This window comes from Ranitomeya variabilis, chromosome 7 (genome assembly GCF_051348905.1).
Source record: "Ranitomeya variabilis isolate aRanVar5 chromosome 7, aRanVar5.hap1, whole genome shotgun sequence".
NCBI lineage: Eukaryota > Metazoa > Chordata > Amphibia > Anura > Dendrobatidae > Ranitomeya > Ranitomeya variabilis.
The window spans coordinates 231,160,194-231,184,433 of record NC_135238.1 but is presented as its reverse complement, the minus strand read 5'-3'; the positions used below and the strand labels follow the sequence as shown (position 1 = coordinate 231,184,433).

Sequence of the window (24,240 nt, the reverse complement as noted above, 5' to 3'; positions counted from 1 at the left end):
GGAAGGCTTCTCTACTGTAAGAGCACAGATTTATCTTCCTGGAGAGGAAATGTTATGGGGGTCCTCTGATTTACTACTGAGCTCCTTTGCTGTTAGAGTGCGGACCCCCAGTTACTTGTTGCACCCCCCAGGTCAAAGGTTGGGGACGAGAAGGTGATGGGGTTGTGAGTAAGGTCTCGGTGTGCGCTGTCTGTCTGTCATATATTTTTTTGCAGGTTGGTTTTAATTACCTTTTTTTTCTGTTTCAAAAATGTAACAATTGTTGATGTTTTTCTTTGTGAATTTAAATAGAGTAAATACAAAATAGAAAATGATAAACAAAGTATCGAATGCAGGAAGTGGGATTATTCCTGGATATACTGAGGACAGGTAACTAGTGTTCTCAGTATGAGATGGATATATAGCGTATACCTTCCAGCTGTTGTCACATGTCATTCAGCCCCTGCCAGCCTCCCTGCCCCCTCCACTATTAGCATAAAGTAAGGACATACGTGGACCCCAGACCCCTCTGATGCCCCTTATATCAAAGCAAAGAGGAAAAATCCAACTGGTGATATTAGGGGAGAGTTCAGCTGCCACAATGGAGAATATTATTAAAACCCTTATGTCTATAATCAGCTTTAATCATCTAAAACTCAGGTCTGACGTTAAATGTAATAAGACGCCGCCCTGTGTCAGACCACCCAATATGTGAGGAGGATGAGGAGGATGAGCTATCAGGAGCCCCCAATACCTTAGAGCAGGTTCTTCCTTTTTTATGGTGATTCAGAGTTGCAGAGAATTGCATTTGTTGGTCGCTTTGATTGACTAGATAGCAGGGTTTTTTCCACAGTCGGCCCCCTAGCACTTTTTGAGTTAGTGGGCACAGTGGTGGGCACCAGGTGATGCTTATTTTGGTGACTGGTATTCTTTAGGCAATATTTATGCTATGAGCACCACAAAAAGCTTCCTTTGTCTCAAATGATCTTTTTTGTTTTTGTTTTTTTTTTATAAGGGATACAATACAGATACACTGGCAGACACATACTGAAAAGGGCCCCTGTGCATATATTTATGGTCCCTTTGCAGCCAACTAGCTCATTATAATACACATTTCCACTGACTTTGGAGGTGGCAGTGGCCCCTTGACCTCTTGGACCCCTGTGCGTCTGCACAGGTTGCACCAGTGATATGTCCTCCCCTGCTAGGTCAATTAATGGGACAATTAATGCTTAGCTATCTGAATGCTGTTTGTATTATACATTGTAGCAGAGCTGAAATTGCCATATAATTATTTCTTTGTTCCTCAGGATAACTCAATGAGGTCAGATAAGAGCATAGGTTTCATTGCAGTCCTATGTAAAAGTACAGTGTCTAATCAAAATAAAGGGTCAGGGGCACACTAATGATTTGGGCATTAGGGCAGAGACTGAAGACCCAAGGCCAGAGGGGGCTTGTAGCCTGTTTGTCATTTCACACTCCTTAAAGGGGTTTCCATAAAGTAATGGCTTATTGCTAGGATATATTATGACGTTTTTGATCCAGAAGGGACTCCAATCATTCCTGACAATAAAGGGGATGCAACAATGTTGTGTGGTTATTTGGACTGAGGTGGTGAGAGGAGGATACAGCTATACTAGAGTTCAACAGAGGTCAGACTAGCACCAATCATGAAGTAATCACATATCGTAACAATACCCTATCACATTATGAGATGGAAAAATTCTTAAAGATTTAAAATCAGGACCAACAAAAAACAAAAGCAAGAGATTATAGCTTTATGCTAAAGGGCTTTTGAGATCGCTTGCAGCGCAGTCCTCTAAAGGTTGAGTCCAGAATTGGTACATTTGCCCAATTGTAAATCTATGGTCCACATTTATGGTTCCTCTTGTAAATGATTGGTCCATCTTATCATGGGCCACACAGACTGTCATCACTACCAGTAACCTCCAAAAAGCAAATATAGAATAACTCAATAGTGATTAGTATAGGAAAGAGGAATCTTCCTCTGCCCCGGGATAGTGAGGATGATGATTTTGTTATACTGGAAATTCCCTGTAAATCATGAATCCTGCAGTTTTGATAAATCACTGCCTAGAGCGGCAATGACATCTGACCTGTAGTTTGGAAAAAAAAAAGTGAAAAGCTGAATCTTGGCTGAGATTCCACGATATGCCCCATCATTTTAAGACCTTTGTTTGTTTTCAGTGAATGGAAGCAGTCTAGTTCAATATCATAGGCTGAAAATACATCTGTGCAGGTTCAACACTGAATTCACTGCAGTTGTGTCCTGCCTTGGCATTGCTACTGCTGTCCAGGCTGACACATTTCACCTGCACTGATACATTGTTGCAAACTATCAGGCCAGAAGAGAGTGTGTGTTTAGTTCTGAAAGGAAAGTCTAGACGACTGGATATAGGTTTAACAAAACCCTCAACTGTGCTAAGCCTTAGATCTGTACAGGTTTCAGTATCTTTAAATAATAATATCTGTATTCACTGACAGCAAGCAGTGATCTTGGGACTAGAGGGGAATTAAGGTAAATTAGAAAGTTGCAGAGGTTTATTGCTATAGAACCCAGTGAGTTGTTGCATTATCTATATATCTATATATTTATTTGCAGTTACTTTCCTTGGGTTTGGACACCAGTAGACCACCCATCCCTTGTCCTTTGCCGCTGTAAGACCAGAATTCTAAAATCTGGCTGTAATCCTTCCACAGTTATATGTCCAGGACAGGCACTGGATCTGTGCACCAACTCAGGTTTTAAATAGCTGCATCTTGCATATATTACTACTCACCCCATCATCTCTGATCTGCTTTGTTGATGACATTATTAATATAAAATATGAATTTTCCATGAAAAACATCTCCTCCAAGCACATTGCGGTCCCTCGCCCCCTGCCCTTCCTACAGCACAGTATATGCTGTATCTGGATTGGTTCTATGTAATACGTCTACAGATATTATATATATGTATCTCATGAGCATGTATCGCACGCTGATTCAGGCACTGACGTTACTCATGCCTGGTTCTCCACCCCCTCTTCCTCCTGTGACTCATCCCACGTCAAATATTGAAGATGGCCTTTACAATCGCTTGTATTTTGGTTTGTGTGGGTGATAATAACCACCATGAATTATCCCCCGAAGTCCTACATGGGGGACTTGGTGCCAAATCTATGAGGAGATGTAGCGAGTTATTGTACAGCAACGTTCCATAGTAGAACCTAGTGCAGGTTATTGTACAGCCTGTAGGGTGTGAGCTCGGGTTTGTATGGTTATGGTTGGTAGAAGATGTAGCAGAGCTGAATCTGCGTCCTGTAGTACTATATCATGCACTGATGGATCATAGACCAGGGAAATATTGTATCCTGTTCTCCTGGATCTTCCTCTGCCCGCCTCACAATTATCTGAGAGCCCACGCTGACGTCAGTAAGGGCAATCATCTGCTACGTCAAGTGGAGATGGGAATTTACTGACATATGAAGAAGCTCTGGTAATTCAGCTGGATGGTCTCGGAGGATTTTAGCCGTTCTCTTCCCATCAGGTTCTGGTTTCTCTGCCTTGTTGATCTGGATTCATGTAATTATGATGGAATTGAAGAAGCGTTCTGGTATTTTGTGGTTTGTTGTAGATAAGAAGGGGATCTTCAGCCATAGATGAGAGCTTGTGATGGAGTGAGAAGGAGAGGTGCGGAGAGAGGACAAGCAGTGTATAGTACATAAGAGACACTAAGAAGTGTAAAGTATGGTGGACAGCAGTGCATAGACTAATGTGGCACTGAACATTAATGGGCAGAGGTATATTTGTGGATAATGTATCGATAAGGGACGAAAAGCATCGATGTACAAGGACGGGAACAAATCTGGAGTATCTATATGAACAAAGGGAAGGAAATGCGAAGGAAGGATGGAAAGTGGAGTCAAAGATCAGTAATGTGACAATAATGTAGTGAAGAAACTGAGAAGTAAAGCAGGGTGGTTCGTGTAAAGATAGGAGAGGATAGCAGGTTGTAGAATACAGGTAGGAGGAGATGTGTTTGTCAGGTCCTTCTGAGAGGGCAGCACAGGATACAGCAAGAGGGGCTGAATTCAGAGATATCAATATCGTTTTCTATGGGTTCATTCAGTGTTTTCATACAAAACTGCTGCCAGGATTCATAGAGAAAGCCTGTGAGTCCTGCTCCTCCCACCAAGTCATAGAGAAAGCCTGTGAGTCCTGCTCCTCCCACCAAGTCATAGAGAAAGCCTGTGAGTCCTGCCTCTCTCACCAAGTCATAGAGAAAGTCTGTGAGTCCTGCTCCTCCCACCAAGTCATAGAGAAAGCCTGTGAGTCCTGCTCCTCCCACCAAGTCATAGAGAAAGCCTGTGAGTCCTGCTTCTCTCACCAAGTCATAGAGAAAGCCTGTGAGTCCTGCTCCTCCAACCAAGTCATAGAGAAAGCCTGTGAGCCCTGCTCCTCCAACCAAGTCATAGAGAAAGCATGTGAGTCCTGCTACTCCCACCAAGTCACAGAGAAAGCCTGTGAGTCCTGCTTCTCTCACCAAGTCATAGAGAAAGCCTGTGAGTCCTGCTCCTCCCACCAAGTCATAGAGAAAGCCTGTGAGTCCTGCTCCTTCCACCAAGTCATAGAGAAAGCCTGTGAGTCCTGCTCCTCCCACCAAGTCATAGAGAAAGCCTGTGAGTCCTGCTTCTCTGTTGTGAATTCTGTTCTCGAACTCCCTCCTGTGGTCATGAATGGTATTTCGGCGAGTTCTGTCCGTGGACTCCCTCTGGTGGCTGTGAGTGGAACTGCTGGTTCTGAGGTTGCCTCCTCAGCTGCCCTCGTTTGCGGCTAGGCTGCTTCTCTATTTAACTCCACTCAGATCGTTACTTCATGCCAGCTGTCAATGTATCAGTACTGGTTCAGATCTCTCTCGGATCTTTCTGATGACCTGTCTACTCCAGCAGAAGCTAAGTCCCTGCTAGTTCATTTGTTGTTCATTGTGTACTTAATATATTTCTTAGTACTTGCTAAGTTCTAGTCCAGCTTGCTAACATGATATTGCCTTGCTAGCTGTAAGCTCTGGGGTGCAGAGTGGCACCTCCGCACCGTGAGTCGGTGCGGGGGTCTTTTTGCAAACTCTGCGTGGCTTTTTGTAGTTTTTTTGTGCTGACCGCATAGATCCCTTTCCTATCCTCAGTCTATTTAGTAAGTCTGGCCTCCTTTGCTGAAACCTGTTTCATCCCTGTGTTTGTGACTTTCCTCTTAACTCACAGTTAATATATGTGGGGGGCTGCCTTTACCTTTGGGGAATTTCTCTGAGGCAAGGTAAGGCTTTATTTCCTATCTTTAGGGGTAGTTAGCTCTTAGGCTGTGAAGAGGCGTCTAGGGAGAGTTACAGTTAGGTCCATATATATTTGGACAGATACAACATTTTTCTAATTTTGGTTATAGAAATTACCACAATGAATTTTAAACAAAACAATTCAGATGCAGTTGAAGTTCAGACTTTCAGCTTTCATTTGAGGGTATCCACATTAAAATTGGATGAAGGGTTTAGGAGTTTCAGCTCCTTAACATGTGCCACCCTGCTTTTAAAGGGACCAAAAGTAATTGGACAAATGACTCCAAGGCTATTTCATGGACAGGTGTGGGCAATCCCTTCGTTATGTAATTCTCAATTAAGCAGATAAAAGGCCTGGAGTTGATTTGAGTTGTGTTGCTTGCATTTGGAAGGTTTTGTTGTGAAGTAAACATGCGGTCAAAGGAGCTCTCCATGCAGGTGAAACAAGCCATCCTTAAGCTGCGAAAACAGAAAAAACCCATCCGAGAAATTGCTACAATATTAGGAGTGGCAAAATCTACAGTTTGGTACATCCTGATAAAGAAAGAAAGCACTGGTGAACTCATCAATGCAAAAAGACCTGGGCGCCCACGGAAGACAACAGTGGTGGGTGATCGCAGAATAATCTCCATGGTGAAGAGAAACCCCTTCACAACAGCCAACCAAGTGACCAACACTCTCCCGGAGGTCGGCGCATCAATATCCAAATCTACCATAAAGAGAAGACTGCATGAAAGTAAATACAGAGGGTTCACTGCACGGTGCAGCCACTCATAAGCATCAAGAATAAAAAGACTAAACTGGACTTTGCTAAAAAACATCTAAAAAAGCTAGCACAGTTCTGGAAGAACATTCTTTGGACAGATGAAACCAAGATCAACCTCTACCAGAATGATGGAAAGAGAAAAGTATGGTGAAGGCGTGGTACAGCTCATGATCCAAAGCATACCACATCATCTGTAAACCACGGCGGAGGCAGTGTGATGGCTTGGGCATGCATGGCTGCCAGTGGCACTGGGTCACTAGTGTTTATGGATGATGTGACACAGGAATGAATTCTGAGGTCTTCAGAGCCGCCATACTGTGTGCTCAGATCCAGCCAAATGCAGCCAAACTGATTGGTCGTCGTTTCATACTACAGATGGACAATGACCCAAAACATGAAGCCAAAGCAACCCAGGAGTTTATTAAAGCAAAGAAGTGGAATATTCTTGAATGGCCAAGTCAGTCACCTGATCTCAACCCAATTGAGCAGCATTTCACTTGTTAAAAACTAAACTTCAGACAGAAAGGCCACAAACAAACAGCAACTGAAAACCACCGCAGTGAAGACCTGGCAGAGCATCAAAAAGGAGGAAACACAGCGTCTGGTGATGTACATGAGTTCAAGACTTCAGGCAGTCATTGCCAACAATGGGTTTTCAACCAAGTACTAAAAATGAACATTTTAGTTACAATTATTGAATCTGTCCAATTACTTTTGGTCCCTTTAAAAACAGGGTGGCACATGTTAAGGAGCTGAAACTCCTAAACCCTTCATCCAATTTTAATGTGGATACCCTCAAATGAAAGCTGAAAGTCTGAACTTCAACTGCATCTGAATTGTTTTGTTTAAAATTCATTGTGGTAATGTCTGTAACCAAAATTAGAAAAATGTTGTCTCTGTCCAAATATATATGGACCTAACTGTAGGTACGCTCCACAGCTATTTCTAGTGTGTGTGTTATAGGATTAGGATTTGTGGTCAGCAGAGTTCCCACTTCCCAGAGCTTGTCCTGTCTTCTAGTTTAACCATCAGGTCATTCCAGGTGCACCTAATAACCAGGTCCATAACACTTCTCTCACCAAGTCTTAATGAAAGCTTGTGAGTCCTGCTCCTCCCGCCAAGTCATAGAGAAAGTCTGTGAGTCCTGCTCCTCCAACCAAGTCATAGAGAAAGCCTGTGAGTCCTGCATCTCTCACCAAGTCATAGAGAAAGCCTGTGAGTCCAGCTTCTCTCACCAAGTCTTAATGAAAGCTTGTGAGTCCTGCTCCTCCCACCAAGTCATAGAGAAAGTCTGTGAGTCCTGCTCCTCCCACCAAGTCATAGAGAAAGCCTGTGAGTCCTGCTCCTCCCACCAAGTCATAGAGAAAGCCTGTGAGTCCTGCTTCTCTCACCAAGTCTTAATGAAAGCTTGTGAGTCCTGCTCCTCCCGCCAAGTCATAGAGAAAGTCTGTGAGTCCTGCTTCTCCCACCAAGTCATAGAGAAAGCCTGTGAGTCCTGCTTCTCTGACCGAGTCTTAATGAAAGCTTGTGAGTCCTGCTCCTCCCGCCAAGTCATAGAGAAAGTCTGAGTCCTGCTCCTCTCACCAAGTCATAGAGAAAGCCTGTGAGTCCTGCACCTCCAACCAAGCCATAGAGAAAGCCTGTGAGTCCTGCTTCTCTCACCAAGTCATAGAGGAAGCCTGTGAGTCCAGCTTCTCTCACTAAGTCTTAATGAAAGCTTGTGAGTCCTGCTCCTCCCGCCAAGTCATAGAGAAAGTCTGTCAGTCCTGCTCCTCCAACCAAGTCATAGAGAAAGCCTGTGAGTCCTGCTTCTCTCACCAAGTCATAGAGAAAGCCTGTGAGTCCAGCTTCTCTCACCAAGTCTTAATGAAAGCTTGTGAGTCCTGCTCCTCCCACCAAGTCAGAGAAAGTCTGTGAGTCCTGCTCCTCCCACCAAGTCATAGAGAAAGCCTGTGAGTCCTGCTCCTCCCACCAAGTCATAGAGAAAGCCTGTGAGTCCTGCTTCTCTCACCAAGTCTTAATGAAAGCTTGTGAGTCCTGCTCCTCCCGCCAAGTCATAGAGAAAGTCTGTGAGTCCTGCTCCTCCCACCAAGTCATAGAGAAAGCCTGTGAGTCCTGCTTCTCTGACCAAGTCTTAATGAAAGCTTGTGAGTCCTGCTCCTCCCGCCAAGTCATAGAGAAAGTCTGTGAGTCCTGCTCCTCTCACCAAGTCATAGAGAAAGCCTGTGAGTCCTGCACCTCCAACCAAGTCATAGAGAAAGCCTGTGAGTCCTGCTTCTCTCACCAAGTCATAGAGGAAGCCTGTGAGTCCAGCTTCTCTCACTAAGTCTTAATGAAAGCTTGTGAGTCCTGCTCCTCCCGCCAAGTCATAGAGAAAGTCTGTGAGTCCTGCTCCTCCCACCAAGTCATAGAGAAAGCCTGTGAGTCCTGCTCCTCCCACCACATCATAGAGAAAGCCTGTGAGTCCTGCTTCTCTCACCAAGTCTTAATGAAAGCTTGTGAGTCCTGCTCCTCCCGCCAAGTCATAGAGAAAGTCTGTGAGTCCTGCTCCTCTCACCAAGTCATAGAGAAAGCCTGTGAGTCCTGCTCCTCTAACCAAGTCATAGAGAAAGCCTGTGAGTCCTGCTTCTCTCACCAAGTCATAGAGAAAGCCTGAGTCCAGCTTCTCTCACCAAGTCTTAATGAAAGCTTGTGAGTCCTGCTCCTCCAGCCAAGTCATAGAGAAAGTCTGTGAGTCCTGCTCCTCCCACCAAGTCATAGAGAAAGCCTGTGAGTCCTGCTTCTCTCACCAAGTCTTAATGAAAGCTTGTGAGTCCTGCTCCTCCCGCCAAGTCATAGAGAAAGTCTGTGAGTCCTGCTCCTCTCACCAAGTCATAGAGAAAGCCTGTGAGTCCTGCTCCTCCAACCAAGTCATAGAGAAAGCCTGTGAGTCCTGCTTCTCTCACCAAGTCATAGAGAAAGCCTGAGTCCAGCTTCTCTCACCAAGTCTTAATGAAAGCTTGTGAGTCCTGCTCCTCCCGCCAAGTCATAGAGAAAGTCTGTGAGTCCTGCTCCTCCCACCAAGTCATAGAGAAAGCCTGTGAGTCCTGCTTCTCTCGCCAAGTCTTAATGAAAGTCTGTGAGTCATGCTCCTCCCACCAAGTCATAGAGAAAGCCCGTGAGTCCTCCTTCTCTCACTAATTCATAGAGAAAGCCTGTGAGTCCTGCTCCTCCCACCCACTCATAGATAAATCCTGCTCCTACTAATTCATAGAGAAAGCCTGTGAGTCCTGCTCCTCCCACCCACTCATAGATAAATCCTGCTCCTACTAATTGATAGAGAAAGCCTGTCAGTCCTGCTTCTCTCACAAAGTCATAATGAAAGCCTACTGCTCCTCCCAACCACTCATACAGAAAGCCTGTGAGTCCTGCTCCTCCCACCCACTCAGAGAAAGCCTGTGAGTCCTTCTCTTCCCACTAATTCATAGATAAAGCCTGTGAGTCCTGCTCCTCCCACCCACTCACAGATATATCCTGCTCCTCCTACTAATTCATAGAGAAAGCCTGTGAGTCCTGCTCCTCCCACAGATAGAGAAAGCCTGTGACTCCTGCTCCTCCCACCCACTCATAGAGAAAGCCTGAGTCCTGCTCCTCCCACACACTCATAGAGAAAGCCTGTGAGTCCTGCTTCTCTCACCCACTCATAGAGAAAGCCTGTGAGTCCTGCTCCTCCCACCCACTCATAGAGAAAGCCCGTCAGTCCTGCTTCTCTCACCCACTCATAGGGAAAGCCTGTGAGTCCTGCTGCTCCCACCCACTCATAGAGAAAGCCTGTGAGTCCTGCTCCTCCCACCCACTCATAGAGAAAGCCTGAGTCCTGCTCCTCCCACACACTCATAGAGAAAGCCTGAGTCCTGCTCCTCCCACACACTCATAGAGAAAGCCTGTGAGTCCTGCTTCTCTCACCCACTCATAGAGAAAGCCTGTGAGTCCTGCTCCTCCCACCCACTCATAGAGAAAGCCCGTCAGTCCTGCTTCTCTCACCCACTCATAGGGAAAGCCTGTGAGTCCTGCTGCTCCCACCCACTCATAGAGAAAGCCTGTGAGTCCTGCTCCTCCCACCCACTCATAGAGAAAGCCTGTGAGTCCTGCTTCTCTCACCCACTCATAGAGAAAGCCTCTGAGTCCTGTTCCTGTCACCCATTCGTAGAGAGACCCTATATGCCCTGAATCTTCCATTTAGAAATACAGAAAGTCCATGAGTCTTGCTCTTCCTCTCATTTATAGGGAAAGCCTGTGAGACCTTAATTCCCCATGAAAACCTGTATATGTTGCACTCTGCTCCCATTCACAGAGAAAGTGTCACGGTCCACCACTCATGGTTTCCCAGGGACGCTGTGAATGACAGCTCTGCTGCCCTATGGGATAGAGGGCTGGCTGAGGTGTGAGTATTGTGAGTGGCAGCTCAGCCATCCTACCTGGCTGGGTCTGTGGGATCTCCTCCAGGTGACATCTATTCGGGGTGATTACAGGGCTATATAGCACTCTGACAATAGTCAGACCATTGCCAATTATACGCAGCATGATGGCTCAGTGGTTAGTGCTGGGGTCCGGGGTTCATATCTCACCAAGGACAACATCTGCAAGGAGTTTGTATGTTCTCCCCGTGTTTGCGTGGGTTTCCTCTGATTTCTCCGGTTTCCTCCCACATTCCAAAGACTGATACTGATAGGGAATGTAGATTGTGAGCCCCAATGGGGACAGCGATGTTGATGTCTGTAAAGTGCTGCAGAATTAATTGCATTTTATAGGTGAGTAAAATAAAGAAAATAAATAAATAAATTGTAGCTTTGCTGAAGTGGTGTGTGTTTGCTCTGTGCTCTGAGTTGTATTTAATAGAGAGTCAGAATAAGTGGACTTCGAGGGCAGTCGGATTTGATTCTGAAACGCGCGCCGTTGACAAATAAACCACCTTCAACTAAACTGTTTATGATCCAGTCCTGAATCGGCGGCGCCCTCGAAGTCCACTTATTCTGACTCTCTATTATATACAACTCTGTGGACGTTGTATCGGCTGACAAGTGGGCTATGGTAGTGGTTGTGTCACACACAACCCCCACAGATGAGCAACTTTCAACTAAATGTAAATCTCTACCCATAATACCCAGATAAGACCATATTGCACTTTTTTATCCTGTTACTGAGTTGTATCCTGACTTTCGCTGCCAACCTTTGACTATCCGTTTGTCTTGATCCGCTACCTTCCTGATTCTCTGGCTTCGGACTCTGACCTGACTACACTTTTGTCTTTCCCCTTTGTCTATTATGAGCCCTCCTGGTACTGACTCCCGACCTCTTGACTATCCTTCCTCATGGTAACTCCGTGAGCAGTTTCACATTGAGTAGTGACTAGCGTCACATTACAATTGGCCCAAATACTTTTAGTTTTCTGTTTCCCATCAGTATGGAACCAATTTGTAAACTTTGCGATCCGGTGACGAATCTGCCCCAGATGGCTCAGGATCTGTCCAGAGAGCACCAGAAATAATAACCGTCACAGTCTGAGCGGCATGGTCAGTGGTCAGTTTTCCATTGTGATGGATGCTACTCACATCCCTCCGCTGCCGGCAGTAGCTATGACGGCGGTACCTTTTGATGTACAGTTGGTCTTTCCAGAATTAGTAGTTGATCTCCCTGATACATTTTCAGGGGAGAAAGATCAGTTCAGGGAGAGCAGTAGGTTATCGATTGGTGTCAGAAGGATTTTGTTCAGTGGACTTTTATAAGAAACGTCTTAGTTCTGTACAAATTTGCTCCTCTAGTCTGGAGGGTCTGCCGGGAACCTGAAAAACCTCAAAGATGTGCTCTCAAAAAAAAAAGAGTCAGATATTACCTCCCCATCATCCTTATGATTGCACTATTAATCTTATCTCTGATGCCAAGTTGCCTAAAGCGCGCCTGTGTAATTTATCAGGTCATGAAAGAATATGTCAACGAAAGTTTACGGAAAGGTCATATTCGTCCTTCCTCCTCTCTTGTAGCTGCTGGGTTTTTGTTGTTAAAAATAAAGATGGTGATCTCCACGTTTGCTTCGATTTCCATTAATTAAACAAAATTACAGTTGAGAATATTTCCCCACTTCCCCGACCTTTATAATCAGCTTACAGGGGCTAAATGGTTTTCTAAGCTGGACCTTAGAGGGGCTTATAAATTGATATGTATGCAGAAGGGTGGTGAGTGGAAAATGGGATCTTTAACATCTGAGGGTCTTTTTAAAAATGTTGTCACTCAGTTTGGGTTAACCAGTGCGCCAGAAGTCTTTGAAAACTTTATGAACAATATATTTTCTGTATTGGAAGGTTTATTGCGGTTTACCTTGATGACATTCTAAATTTTTCCTTTATTTGGATTTTAACTATGAACATGTCCGTTTTGTTTTCCAAAAGCTTAGGAAACCTTTGTTTGCTAAATTGGAAAAATGTGTTTTCTCTGTTCAAGAAATAATGTTTCTGGGTTTCATTGTATCGGCTGAAGGGTTTAAGATGGATCCTGGAAAGGTGCAGGCTATTATTGATCCGGTTCAACCTCGTGACCCAAAAGCTTTGCAACATTTGTCTAGGATTCACCAATTACTATAGAAAATGTCTTAGGGGTTTTTCACAGATCGTTAAACCTCTTACTGATCTTATACGTAAGAGGGTGAATCTTAAAGTTTGGTCGTGGGATGCTATTTGAGCCTCTAGTGACTTGAAATAGTGTTTCAAGTCCGCTCCAGTTTTAATCCAAGCAAATCTCCAGAACCCATTCCATCGTGAGACATGGAAGAGGTTGGGATAGGGGCAGTCTTGGCTTAAGGTAACCAAACTCTGACCAACTTGCTTTTGAAGAATGGAGGCATCCCATTCATACCTGGGTTCAAGAATGTGAGGGCTGATGACTTATCATGCAACCTTGATTCAGGTTTCTCCTTCAGAACCTCCATCCACCATCTCTAAGGGCATTGTGGTTTCTGTGGTATTCTCTGAGTTGAAGGCTGAGATCCCTAAATTTGTTGGCTCCTTCTGCTGCTCCAGGGTCCAAATTATTTGTACCTGTGTATTTGATTATGTCTGTTATAGGAGTTTCTTGATTCCGTCTTTAGTGGTTTTCCTGGGGTTATTGGTGGCCATCCATGCTTAATAATATTAAAGATTTTGTATCCGCTTGTGAAGTCTGCACACATGCTAAAGTCATAACCAGCCTGCTTGGGAACTGGTTCCATTGCCAATTCCAGAAAGGCCATGGACTCATCTGTCCATGGGTTTCATCACGCATTTACCTCTGTCTGGAGAGAAGACTCTGTTTTGGGTGGTGGTTGGCTGAGTCAGTAAACGAGCTCAGTTTGTTTCGTTATCTGGGTTACTGGAAGCTGAAACACTTTCCAGGTAATTTATTAATCAGGTGCTGAGATTGCATGGGACCCCTCTGAACACTGTATCTGATAGCAGGGTGCAGTTTGTCTCCAGGTTCTGAAGTATTTTTTGTAGGAAATTGGGGATGGAATTGACATTTTTTCTGCCTTCCACCCTGAAACCAGCAGTCAGGCAGAAAGGACAAACCAGTGGTTGGAACAAATTTTAAGGTGTTTCTTTGCGGCTCAGCTATCCAGTCTGACTGGGTCTGCAGAATCTCCTCCAGGTGTCATCCATTCCAGGTGATTACAGGACTACTTAGCACTCAGACAATAGTCAGACCATTGCCAATTGTAGCTTTGCTCAAGTGGTGTGTGTTTGCTCTGTGCTCTGAGTTCTATCCTGATCTCCGTTGCCAACCTTGAATTTACGTTTTGACCCTCCGTTTCACTTACTCCTTTGTCTTGATCCACTACCTTCCTGATACTCTGACCTCGGACTGTGACCTGACTGTACTTTTGTCTTCTCCCTTTGTTATGAGCCCTCTTGGTACTGACCCCGGACTTTTTGACTATCCTGCCTCACGGTAAGTCATGAGTAGAGACTAGCGTCACATCGAGTAGTGACTAGCGTAACAGAAAGTCTGTGAATCCTGCGTCCCTCTCCCACTCTGAATTATTTTGAGATCTTTCTACGTACAGTACAAACTCATCATGAAAATGTCATCAATCACTTTAGGGCAGCACGGTGGCTCAGTGGGTAGCACTGCAGCCTGGAGTCCTGGATCCCACCAAGGACAACATATGCAAGGAGTTTGTATGTTCTCCCCGTGTTTGCATGGGTTTCCTCTGGGTTCTCCAGTTTCTCCCCACATTCCAAAAACATACTGATTGGGAATGTAGATTGTGAGCCCCGATGGAGACAGCGATGTTGATGTCTGTAAAGCGCTGTGGAATTAATTGCATTTTATATTATAGATGAGTAAAATAAAGAAAAATAAATAAATTGTAGCTCTGCTCAAGTGTTGTGTGTTTGCTCTGTCAAATCCGACTCCTTCCTCAGGACAATCACATGTGATAGGGAATGTAGATTGTGAGCCCCATTGGGGACAGTGATGATAATGTGTGCAAACTGTAAAGCGCGGAATATGTTAGCGCTATATAAAAATAAAGATTATTATTATAGTGGATAAGGTCCGCAGGACTCACAGGCTTTTTCTACAACTGGATGTAGCAGGGCCGGACTGGCCATAGGGCACTTCTGGCAAATGCCAGAAGGGCCGGTGCCAGTGGTGGGCCGCTCAATCCGCCGCCCCCGCCGTCGCATTCAACTATACCGGCGTATAGACGCCGGTACAGTTGAATGCAATGATGGAGGAGAGAGCGTCTACAGACGCTCCTCTCCCATCATTCCCCGCTCTGCCTCTGACACTGCGGGTGCGCGATGATGTCATATCATCGCGCACCTGCTGTGTCCCGGGCAGACTGCAGCTGCTGAGACAGGAGCAGGAACCAGGAAGCAACGCTGGGCACGAGGAGAGGTGAGGAGAGTTGTTTTTTTTTCTGGACTGTGGGGCCATTCTCGGAGGAGGTGAGGGGAGGAAGAGAAGAGATGTGGGCTGTATATAGTTCTCTGTGGGCTGTGCTCTGTGCTGTATACTGCTGTGGGCTATATATAGTTCTCTGTGGGCTGTGCTCTGTGCTGTATACTGCTGTGGGCTGTATATAGTTCTCTGTGGGCTGTGCTCTGTGCTGTATACTGCTGTGGGCTGTATATAGTTCTCTGTGGGCTGTGCTCTGTGCTGTATACTACTGTGGGCTGTATATAGTTCTCTGTGGGCTGTGCTCTGTGCTGTATACTGCTGTGGGCTGTATATAGCTCTCTGTGGGCTGTGCTCTGTGCTGTATACTGCTGTGGGCTGTATATAGCTCTCTGTGGGCTGTGCTCTGTGCTGTATACTGCTGTGGGCTGTATATAGTTCTCTGTGGGCTGTGCTCTGCTGTATACTGCTGTGGGCTGTATATAGTTCTCTGTGGGCTGTGCTCTGTGCTGTATACTACTGTGGGCTGTATATAGTTCTCTGTGGGCTGTGCTCTGCTGTATACTGCTGTGGGCTGTATATAGTTCTCTGTGGGCTGTGCTCTGTGCTGTATACTGCTGTGGGCTGTATATAGCTCTCTGTGGGCTGTGCTCTGTGCTGTATACTGCTGTGGGCTGTATATAGCTCTCTGTGGGCTGTGCTCTGTGCTGTATACTGCTGTGGGCTGTATATAGTTCTCTGTGGGCTGTGCTCTGTGCTGTATACTGCTGTGGGCTGTATATAGTTCTCTGTGGGCTGTGCTCTGTGCTGTATACTACTGTGGGCTGTATATAGCTCTCTGTGGGCTGTGCTCTGTGCTGTATACTACTGTGTGCTCTGTGCTATATATAGTACTCTGTGGGCTGTGCTCTGTGCTGTATACTACCGTGGGCTGTGTGCTATATATAGTACTCTGTGGGCTGTGCTCTGTGCTGTATACTACTGTGGGTTGTATATAGTACTCTGTGGGCTGTGTTCTGTGCTGTATACTGCTGTGGGCTGTATATAGCTCTCTGTGGGCTGTGCTCTGTGCTGTATACTACTGTGTGCTCTGTGCTATATATAGTTCTCTGTGGGCTGTGCTCTGTGCTGTATACTGCTGTGGGCTGTATATAGTTCTCTGTGGGCTGTGCTCTGTGCTGTATACTGCTGTGGGCTGTATATAGTTCTCTGTGGGCTGTGCTCTGTGCTGTATACTACTGTGGGCTGTATATAGCTCTCTGTGGGCTGTGCTCTGTGCTGTATGCTACTGTGGGCTGTATATAGTTCTCTGTGGGCTGTGCTCTGTGCTGTATGCTACTGTGGGCTGTATATAGTTCTCTGTGGGCTGTGCTCTGTGCTGTATATAGTTCTCTGTGGGCTGTGCTCTGTGCTGTATACTACTGTGGGCTGTATATAGTTATCTGTGGGCTGTGCTCTGTGCTGTATACTACTGTGTGCTCTGTGCTATATATAGTTCTCTGTGGGCTGTGCTCTGTGCTGTATACTGCTGTGGGCTGTGCTCTGTGCTGTATACTACTGTGGGCTGTATATAGCTCTCTGTGGGCTGTGCTCTGTGCTGTATACTACTGTGGGCTGTATATAGTTATCTGTGGGCTGTGCTCTGTGCTGTATGCTACTGTGGGCTGTATATAGTTCTCTGTGGGCTGTGCTCTGTGCTGTATATAGTACTCTGTGGGCTGTGCTGTGTATAGTACTCTGTGGGCTGTGCTGTATATAGTACTCTCTGGGCTGTGCTGTATATAGTACTCTCTGGGCTGTGCTGTATATAGTACTCTCTGGGCTGTGCTTTATATAGTACTCTGGGCTGTGCTGTATATAGTACTCTCTGGGCTGTGCTGTATATAGTACTCTGGGCTGTGCTTTATATAGTACTCTGGGCTGTGCTGTATATAGTACTCTGGCCTGTGCTGTATATAGTACTCTGGGCTGTGCTTTATATAGTTCTCTGTGGGCTGTGCTGTATATAGTTCTCTGTGGGCTGTGCTGTATATAGTTCTCTGTGGGCTGTGCTGTATATATTACTTTGTGGGCTGTGCTGTATATATTACTTTGTGGGCTGTGCTGTATATATTACTCTGTGGGCTGTGCTGTATACTACTGTGTGGACTGTGCTGTATACTTCTACGTGGGCTGTGCTGTATACTACTGTGTGGTCTGTGCTGTATACTACTGTGTGGTCTGTGCTGAATACTGCTGTGTGGGCTGTGTTATCTACTACGCGAGCTGTGCTATAGTATGCAGGCTGTGCTGTATACTATGCGGTTTGTGCTATATAATATGCGGGCTTTGCTATATACTATGGGGAGTATATTATATTCTATGGGGGAGGCCATGTTATGTACTATGTGGCTGTGTTATATACTATTGTGGGGGTATATTATATTCTATGGGGGAGGCTGCGTTATATACTATGGAGGGCTGCATTATATTCTATGGGGGGCTACATTATATATTATGGGGAGGTGGGCTGTATTATATTCTATGGGGGTTACATACTCTGGGGTGGCTGCATTATACTCTGTGGGGTGGCTGCATTATACTCTGGGGTGGCTGCATTATACTCTGGGGTGGCTGCATTATACTATATGTGGGCTGCATTATACTGTATCGAGGACTATGGGGAATACGTTATACTATATGAAGAACTATGGGGTGCATTATACTATGGGAAGTGAATTGTACTACATGGATGACTGTGGCGGTGCATTATACTATATGGAGCACTATGAGGATTGTATTATGCTATATGGAGGACTATGAGGATTGTATTATGCTATATGGAGGACTATGAGGAGTGTATTATACTATGTGGAGGACTGAGCAGTGTATTTTAATATATGGAGGACTATAGGGAGTGTATTATACTATATGGAGGACTATGGAGCACATTATAATATATGGAGGACTATGGGGTGTATTTTACTAAACAAGTAAAATGCTGCATATTCGGATTGTTTTTGCTGGAACAAAAAGCCTTGTTGTCAGCAGCACATTGCCAGTGTAAACTGTAGATGTGCTGCTGAAAACATGATACTGTATGGTGATCTATTAGTGATCGTTCTGTCTCATCATTATTCCTCAGCTGGTGGAAAGAGGCCGGGAAACAAGCGTTGAACAACTTCAGTATTGTCGATCAAACTCGTTTAGCGGCCTGAACTCAGCGCACGTAAATACAACAGAAAGGCTTCTGTGTGATGTGCAATATGTTAGCATTTGGGGACCCATTTTAAACTTTGCCTAGGGCCCCACTTTGCCTAAAACCGGCCCTGCCTACAAGTGTACAAAGATATTATACAGTCACCATGTGACAAGTGGGCCTGTGTAACTTCAAATGCCAGGGCTGAATTTTAGTCCCAGTCCGGCTCTGGGATGTAGGGAGCAGGACTCTGACTGGGTGGGAGAAGCAGGACTTGCTGACCTTATCTTATGATGAAGCTACAGATCCAAAACAACGATGATATCTTCCAATTGTGCGGATTTTATCACTCACGGTTTCTTCTTGCTCCTTTTCTCCAGGCTGTCTCTTTGATCTGCGGCTTTGTACCAAGGAGGAGGTTTGTGTACAAGGTAAGTGTCCTGGACACAAGCGTGAAAATCGATACAAAATGAGCGAATGTACAACGCCACCTAAAATTGAAATCATTTAGCCGAGAACTTTGTGCTACATTATATTTAGAAGTTTTTCTGCAGTTTTCACCCCAGCCAGAAAGTTAATAAACAATCCCGCGAAACTGCTGCATAGTGCACACATTGTACTGACACGCAGCGGCCGGATCGCAGAACCGTAGGATTGCCGCTGTGACGTGACCAGATAATAACACAATGCAGTGCTCACATCCTATTGCCATAAAGTGTCCAAATAGAAGTGCCAGACAGTGCCTAAATAAAACCAACCCCCATAGAGGAGAAAGGGGCCTCACCTGTTGATCCACCCAGAGGATATCATATTTTACATTTTCTGGTGTCTCCATACTTTGTATCATGGAGTGAGAAAAGGAAACTCTTCTGGTATCTGCTAGATATTGGACACAGGCAAATGATGTCACAAACTAATTTGTCCGCACACCAGTGACTTGTGTTCATTAAAGATGTAGAAATCTTCATTAAGCAGAAGAGCGGCCAAGCAATGAACATTAATAATGTGAAAGCCACATATTAATATCTTACTTCTCTGCTGAGATATGAACACTTGAAGTCACCGGCCCAAAGCCCGAGGCTGCACTGGTGAGGTGACAACAAGATTCTGATTTGTTGTCATGGAAACACCAACATATAACATAACTGCCGCTTCTCATGCCAGGTGGAGTGCACATATTGATGTATCTTTTGATTTGAATTCTACAAGGTCTCCATGACAACGCTGAACAGAAAACAATGCTGCCATCAGAATCTCTCAGTAGTGCAGCCTCGGGGGCGGGACGTGTAACTTTAAAGCATGATATCTCAGCATAGGAGTAAGATACTACAAAAAGGTTTTCACATTATTAACCCCTTCCCTCTATATGACGTACCATTACATCCTGTAGCTGGTTTAGGAGCTGAGCCCGCTCCACGCAGGGCAGTTGTTGGCTGTGTTATAAATCTAGCTTCTGACTATAACTGTTAACCCATTAAAGACCACTGTAAATTTATGGCTGATGGGTCACCATAGCCACTGTGTCTGCCACCTTGATACTCCTGGTAAGCCCAGCCATGGACTGGGTTTCATAGTACCCCATAATTATTCCTATCCGCTGCAATACCCTGGTATTGGCAAATGATTACAGGTTCAAGTCCATTAAGGGGCAATATATATATTAAAAAATATATATATACACACACATATATATATATATATATATGTATATATATATATATATATATAGTAAAAGTTTGGATGCCCCATTTCCTTAATTTAAAAATAAATAAAGTAAACATATTCGGTATTATAGTGTCCATATAAGTAAAATCTATCAAAGTATAAAAACACTTAACCAATACATTAAACATTTCAAAGCTAAAAAATGTCAGAATTGTTGTATTTGTTTTGTTGCACTTACCCTCAAAAAATGCAATAAGAATAATGCTCAAAATGAAATATGTAGCTCAAAACGATATCAGTAAAATGTCATTTCAGCACATAAACAGGCCCTGACACAAAAATGAATACTAATAATAAGACACAAATCAAATGGTTTTTTTTTGTAACTTTTACAAATGACTGAATTTCTTTTCAAAACTAAAATAATAGGAAAAAAAAAAAGATGGACCTTTGGTATCGCAGTAATTGTATTGAACTGGAGACTCGTGTTGCCAGGTCAGTCTTAATGCACGCTAAACAACATGAAAATGAAATGAAAAAAAAAATAAATGGCGGCATTGTGATTTTCTTCCACCATTTCACTGCAATTTTTCACCCGTTTTCCAGCACTTTATATGGTAAAGTGAATTATGTCAATGAAAACTAACAAGTCTTCCTTCAAAAAAAACAAATCCTGATGTGGGTATGTCAAGCGATAGATAAAAAAAAAAAGATGGCTCTTAGAGTAAAGAGAGGAAAAAACAAAAGCACAAAAAAAAACATTGGCCGCAACGGAAAGAGGTTAAATGCTCATATAAGTTTTTGTGTTATATATGTACAGAAAATTGGCCCTTTTTATTTTTATAAGTCATAAAAAAAAGAGATCTAACGATCTAAAACCATTTATATACCCCTAATATATACATAGACAGATGGACGGACAGATAGATCCCTCATATAGCCGTTATATACATAAATCGATACATATGTATTCCATGTATACAGTTTATGATTTGTAGTCATTTTCCTTAGACATCGAATTCTTTGCTCGTCTAAGATTCTACTTCTTTATTCCAGATGGTTTGTTCGGTCAGTGCCGTGATCGGTCCGAAAGGGACGTGGGCCAGTTCCAGGTGACGCCGGCGACGCTGCAGCAGCTGCAGGCGATGCTTCGGCGACTCACAGCGAAAGGTCGGTGATAATGAAAACTCTTAATAAAAGTGAGTGAAGTGACTGCGGTTACATTGGACCTGACGCCGGAGTCACGGCTGCCTCAGTTATTCACTTTCTTACCCCTCGGTCTCGCTTTCCTGTGGTGACAGCATCTCTCTCATTACAGGATACATTTTGTATCATTTTGGGGCTTTATAATTGCCCCATAATAAGGCAGTAGCATTGTGCGCCTCGCATGGGAGCTGGGGGTCAGGTATAGACTTTACTTTGGTGCCCAGAAGCTTTACGTTATGGCTCAGATAAGCTCAGGACATGCTGGGAGTTGTAGTTCTTCAGCAGCCTCTGATTGCACCTATTCATATTCATTATCACAGATGTCTTGCAGATCCATATGCAGAAGATGCATTACCTATAATGTATGTATATGGTGACGTGTCCGTTAGGTGACCCTGCTCTTCCAATGAAGGAGTGATCTGGGTAATGGATGTGCATTTTGCTGTCTCCTTGTGCCTGTGGCTGCAGGGTTGTCCTGGAAGGATGATGTCACGCAGCGTGTCATGGCTCATGAGATGGGACGTATCCCCCAGCACAAGTCCTTGGAGCCGCTTGACCTCCTGGATGAGGACAGGTAAGCCGGGCCAGGCAGCTGCTGCTAAAGCTAGTGCAATATTGTTGTGCATGGAAGCTCCAGGATTATCTCTTATGGGTCGATATTAGTCATACAGACAATACTCGCATGCATTGGGGTCCTTCATGACCCTCTCACACAAGGATTACGAGCCTTCGGGGCCCTCTGGGCTGCCAATTGCCGACAGCCACATTTTAGATCCATGCCGGCTACCTGTTATTGAATGTATGTATGATCCCTTCCATGTCAGGTCTTCTTTGCCCGTTTCTCCTGGGCGGTCCGCCATTCAGCACCTTACGGGGGCCGGTCCAATTCCACTGCAGAGATGGAGCAATCAGGCTGATGCCCTGCACTACTTCAGACCCCGGGTCTCTTCATCAGATTCTTCTCCGCTGCCACAAAGGCTTCCTGGGAACTTCAAGCAGAACACGTCTCCTCTGTTGGATCGCTACTTGGCGTACTTCCTGCTGACTCTACCGTCAGCCAATTCTCAGGTGAGCACGGACTATGGAAACGAAGGCGCTGGTATTGTACATAGTGGTTATATGGTGGGATGAGTAAGAGAGAGGGCTCACATGGATTCAGTAGTCTGCTCTGATTGGTTTCCTAATATGTCTTTAGAGTGATATAAACGGCTCCATTTTCTGACATAGAGCTGTAAATCCTCTGCTTCAATGTGCTGCAGATTATAACAATCTGCTGCCACCACTAGGGGGAGCTCATGAGCTTACTGAATACTGATTATACAGCAATCCCATTACTACTAGACTGTGCAGTGAGCTCCATCTAGTGGTGGCTGCAGGTGGAAGTCTATCATATAAAAGGGGGTCTGTCAGCAGTTTTGAACATGAAAGTATTACATCAATGTGCATCATGGCAGCACTCCCTTTTGGCTAATGTAGGGTTGTCTAAAACAGGTAACATCCTATATTTACTCTGATACTGTCTACTTATCATGAGTTACATCCTGTATTATACTCCAGAGCTGCGCGCACTATTCTGCTGGTGCAGTCACTGTGTACATACATTACATTACTGATCCTGAGTTACATCCTGTATTATACTCCAGAGCTGCACTCACTATTCTGCTGGTGCAGTCACTGTGTACATACATTACATTACTGATCCTGAGTTACATCCTGTATTATACTCCAGAGCTGCACTCACTATTCTGCTGGTGCAGTCACTGTGTACATACATTACATTACTGTTCCTGAGTTACATCCTGTATTATACCCCAGAGCTGCACTCACTATTCTGCTGGTGCAGTCACTGTGTACATACATTACATTACTGATCCTGAGTTACCTCCTGTATTATACTCCAGAGCTGCACTCACTATTCTGCTGGTGCAGTCACTGTGTACATACATTATATTACTGATCCTAAGTTACCTCCTGTATTATACCCCAGAGCTGCACTCACTATTCTGCTGGTGCAGTCACTGTGTACATACATTACATTACTGATCCTGAGTTACCTCCTGTATTATACCCCAGAGCTGCACTCACTATTCTGCTGGTGCAGTCACTGTGTACATACATTACATTACTGATCCTGACTTACATCCTGTATTATACCCCAGAGCTGCACTCACTATTCTGCTGGTACAATCACTGTGTACATTCATTACATTACTGATCCTGTGTTACATCCTGTATTATACTCCAGAGCTGCACTCACTATTCTGCTGGTGCAGTCACTGTGTACATACATTACATTACTGATCCTGAGTTACCTCCTGTATTATACCTCAGAGCTGCACTCACTATTCTGCTGGTGCAGTCACTGTGTACATACATTGCATTACTGATCCTGAGTTACCTCCTGTATTATACCTCAGAGCTGCACTCACTATTCTGCTGGTGCAGTCACTGTGTACATACATTACATTACTGATCCTGAGTTACCTCCTGTATTATACCTCAGAGCTGCACTCACTATTCTGCTGGTGCAGTCACTGTGTACATACATTGCATTACTGATCCTGAGTTACCTCCTGTATTATACCTTAGAGCTGCACTCACTATTCTGCTGGTGCAGTCACTGTGTACATACATTACTGATTCTGAGTTACATACTGTATTATACCCCAGAGCTGCACTCACTATTCTGCTGGTACAATCACTGTGTACATTCATTACATTACTGATCCTGTGTTACATCCTGTATTATACTCCAGAGCTGCACTCACTATTCTGCTGGTGCAGTCACTGTGTACATACATTACATTACTGATCCTGAGTTACCTCCTGTATTATACCTCAGAGCTGCACTCACTATTCTGCTGGTGCAGTCACTGTGTACATACATTGCATTACTGATCCTGAGTTACCTCCTGTATTATACCCCAGAGCTGCACTCACTATTCTGCTGGTGCAGTCACTGTGTACATACATTACTGATCCTGAGTTACATCCTGTATTATACTCCAGAGCTGCACTCACTATTCTGCTGGTGCAGTCACTGTGTACATACATTACATTACTGATCCTGAGTTACCTCCTGTATTATACCCCAGAGCTGCACTCACTATTCTGCTGGTGCAGTCACTGTGTACATACATTACTGATCCTGAGTTACATCCTGTATTATACTCCAGAGCTGCACTCACTATTCTGCTGGTGCAGTCA

General features: G+C 44.6%; 1 protein-coding gene across 3 annotated transcripts in view; it reads left to right on the top strand.

Annotated features, from left to right (window-relative positions):
- Window positions 1-24,240, top strand: part of PTPRN (protein tyrosine phosphatase receptor type N) — a 68,756-nt gene that overhangs the window by 831 nt on the left and 43,685 nt on the right. For 2 of the 3 annotated variants that reach the window (XM_077273125.1, XM_077273124.1), the window contains exons 2-5: window positions 18,543-18,593; window positions 20,884-20,997; window positions 21,502-21,607; window positions 21,858-22,101. In XM_077273125.1, the coding sequence (XP_077129240.1) occupies window positions 18,543-18,593; window positions 20,884-20,997; window positions 21,502-21,607; window positions 21,858-22,101 (515 nt within the window). Of the gene's footprint in view, window positions 1-18,542; window positions 18,594-19,445; window positions 19,481-20,883; window positions 20,998-21,501; window positions 21,608-21,857; window positions 22,102-24,240 lie in introns of those variants that run through there. The other variant, XM_077273126.1, reaches the window with a different exon arrangement.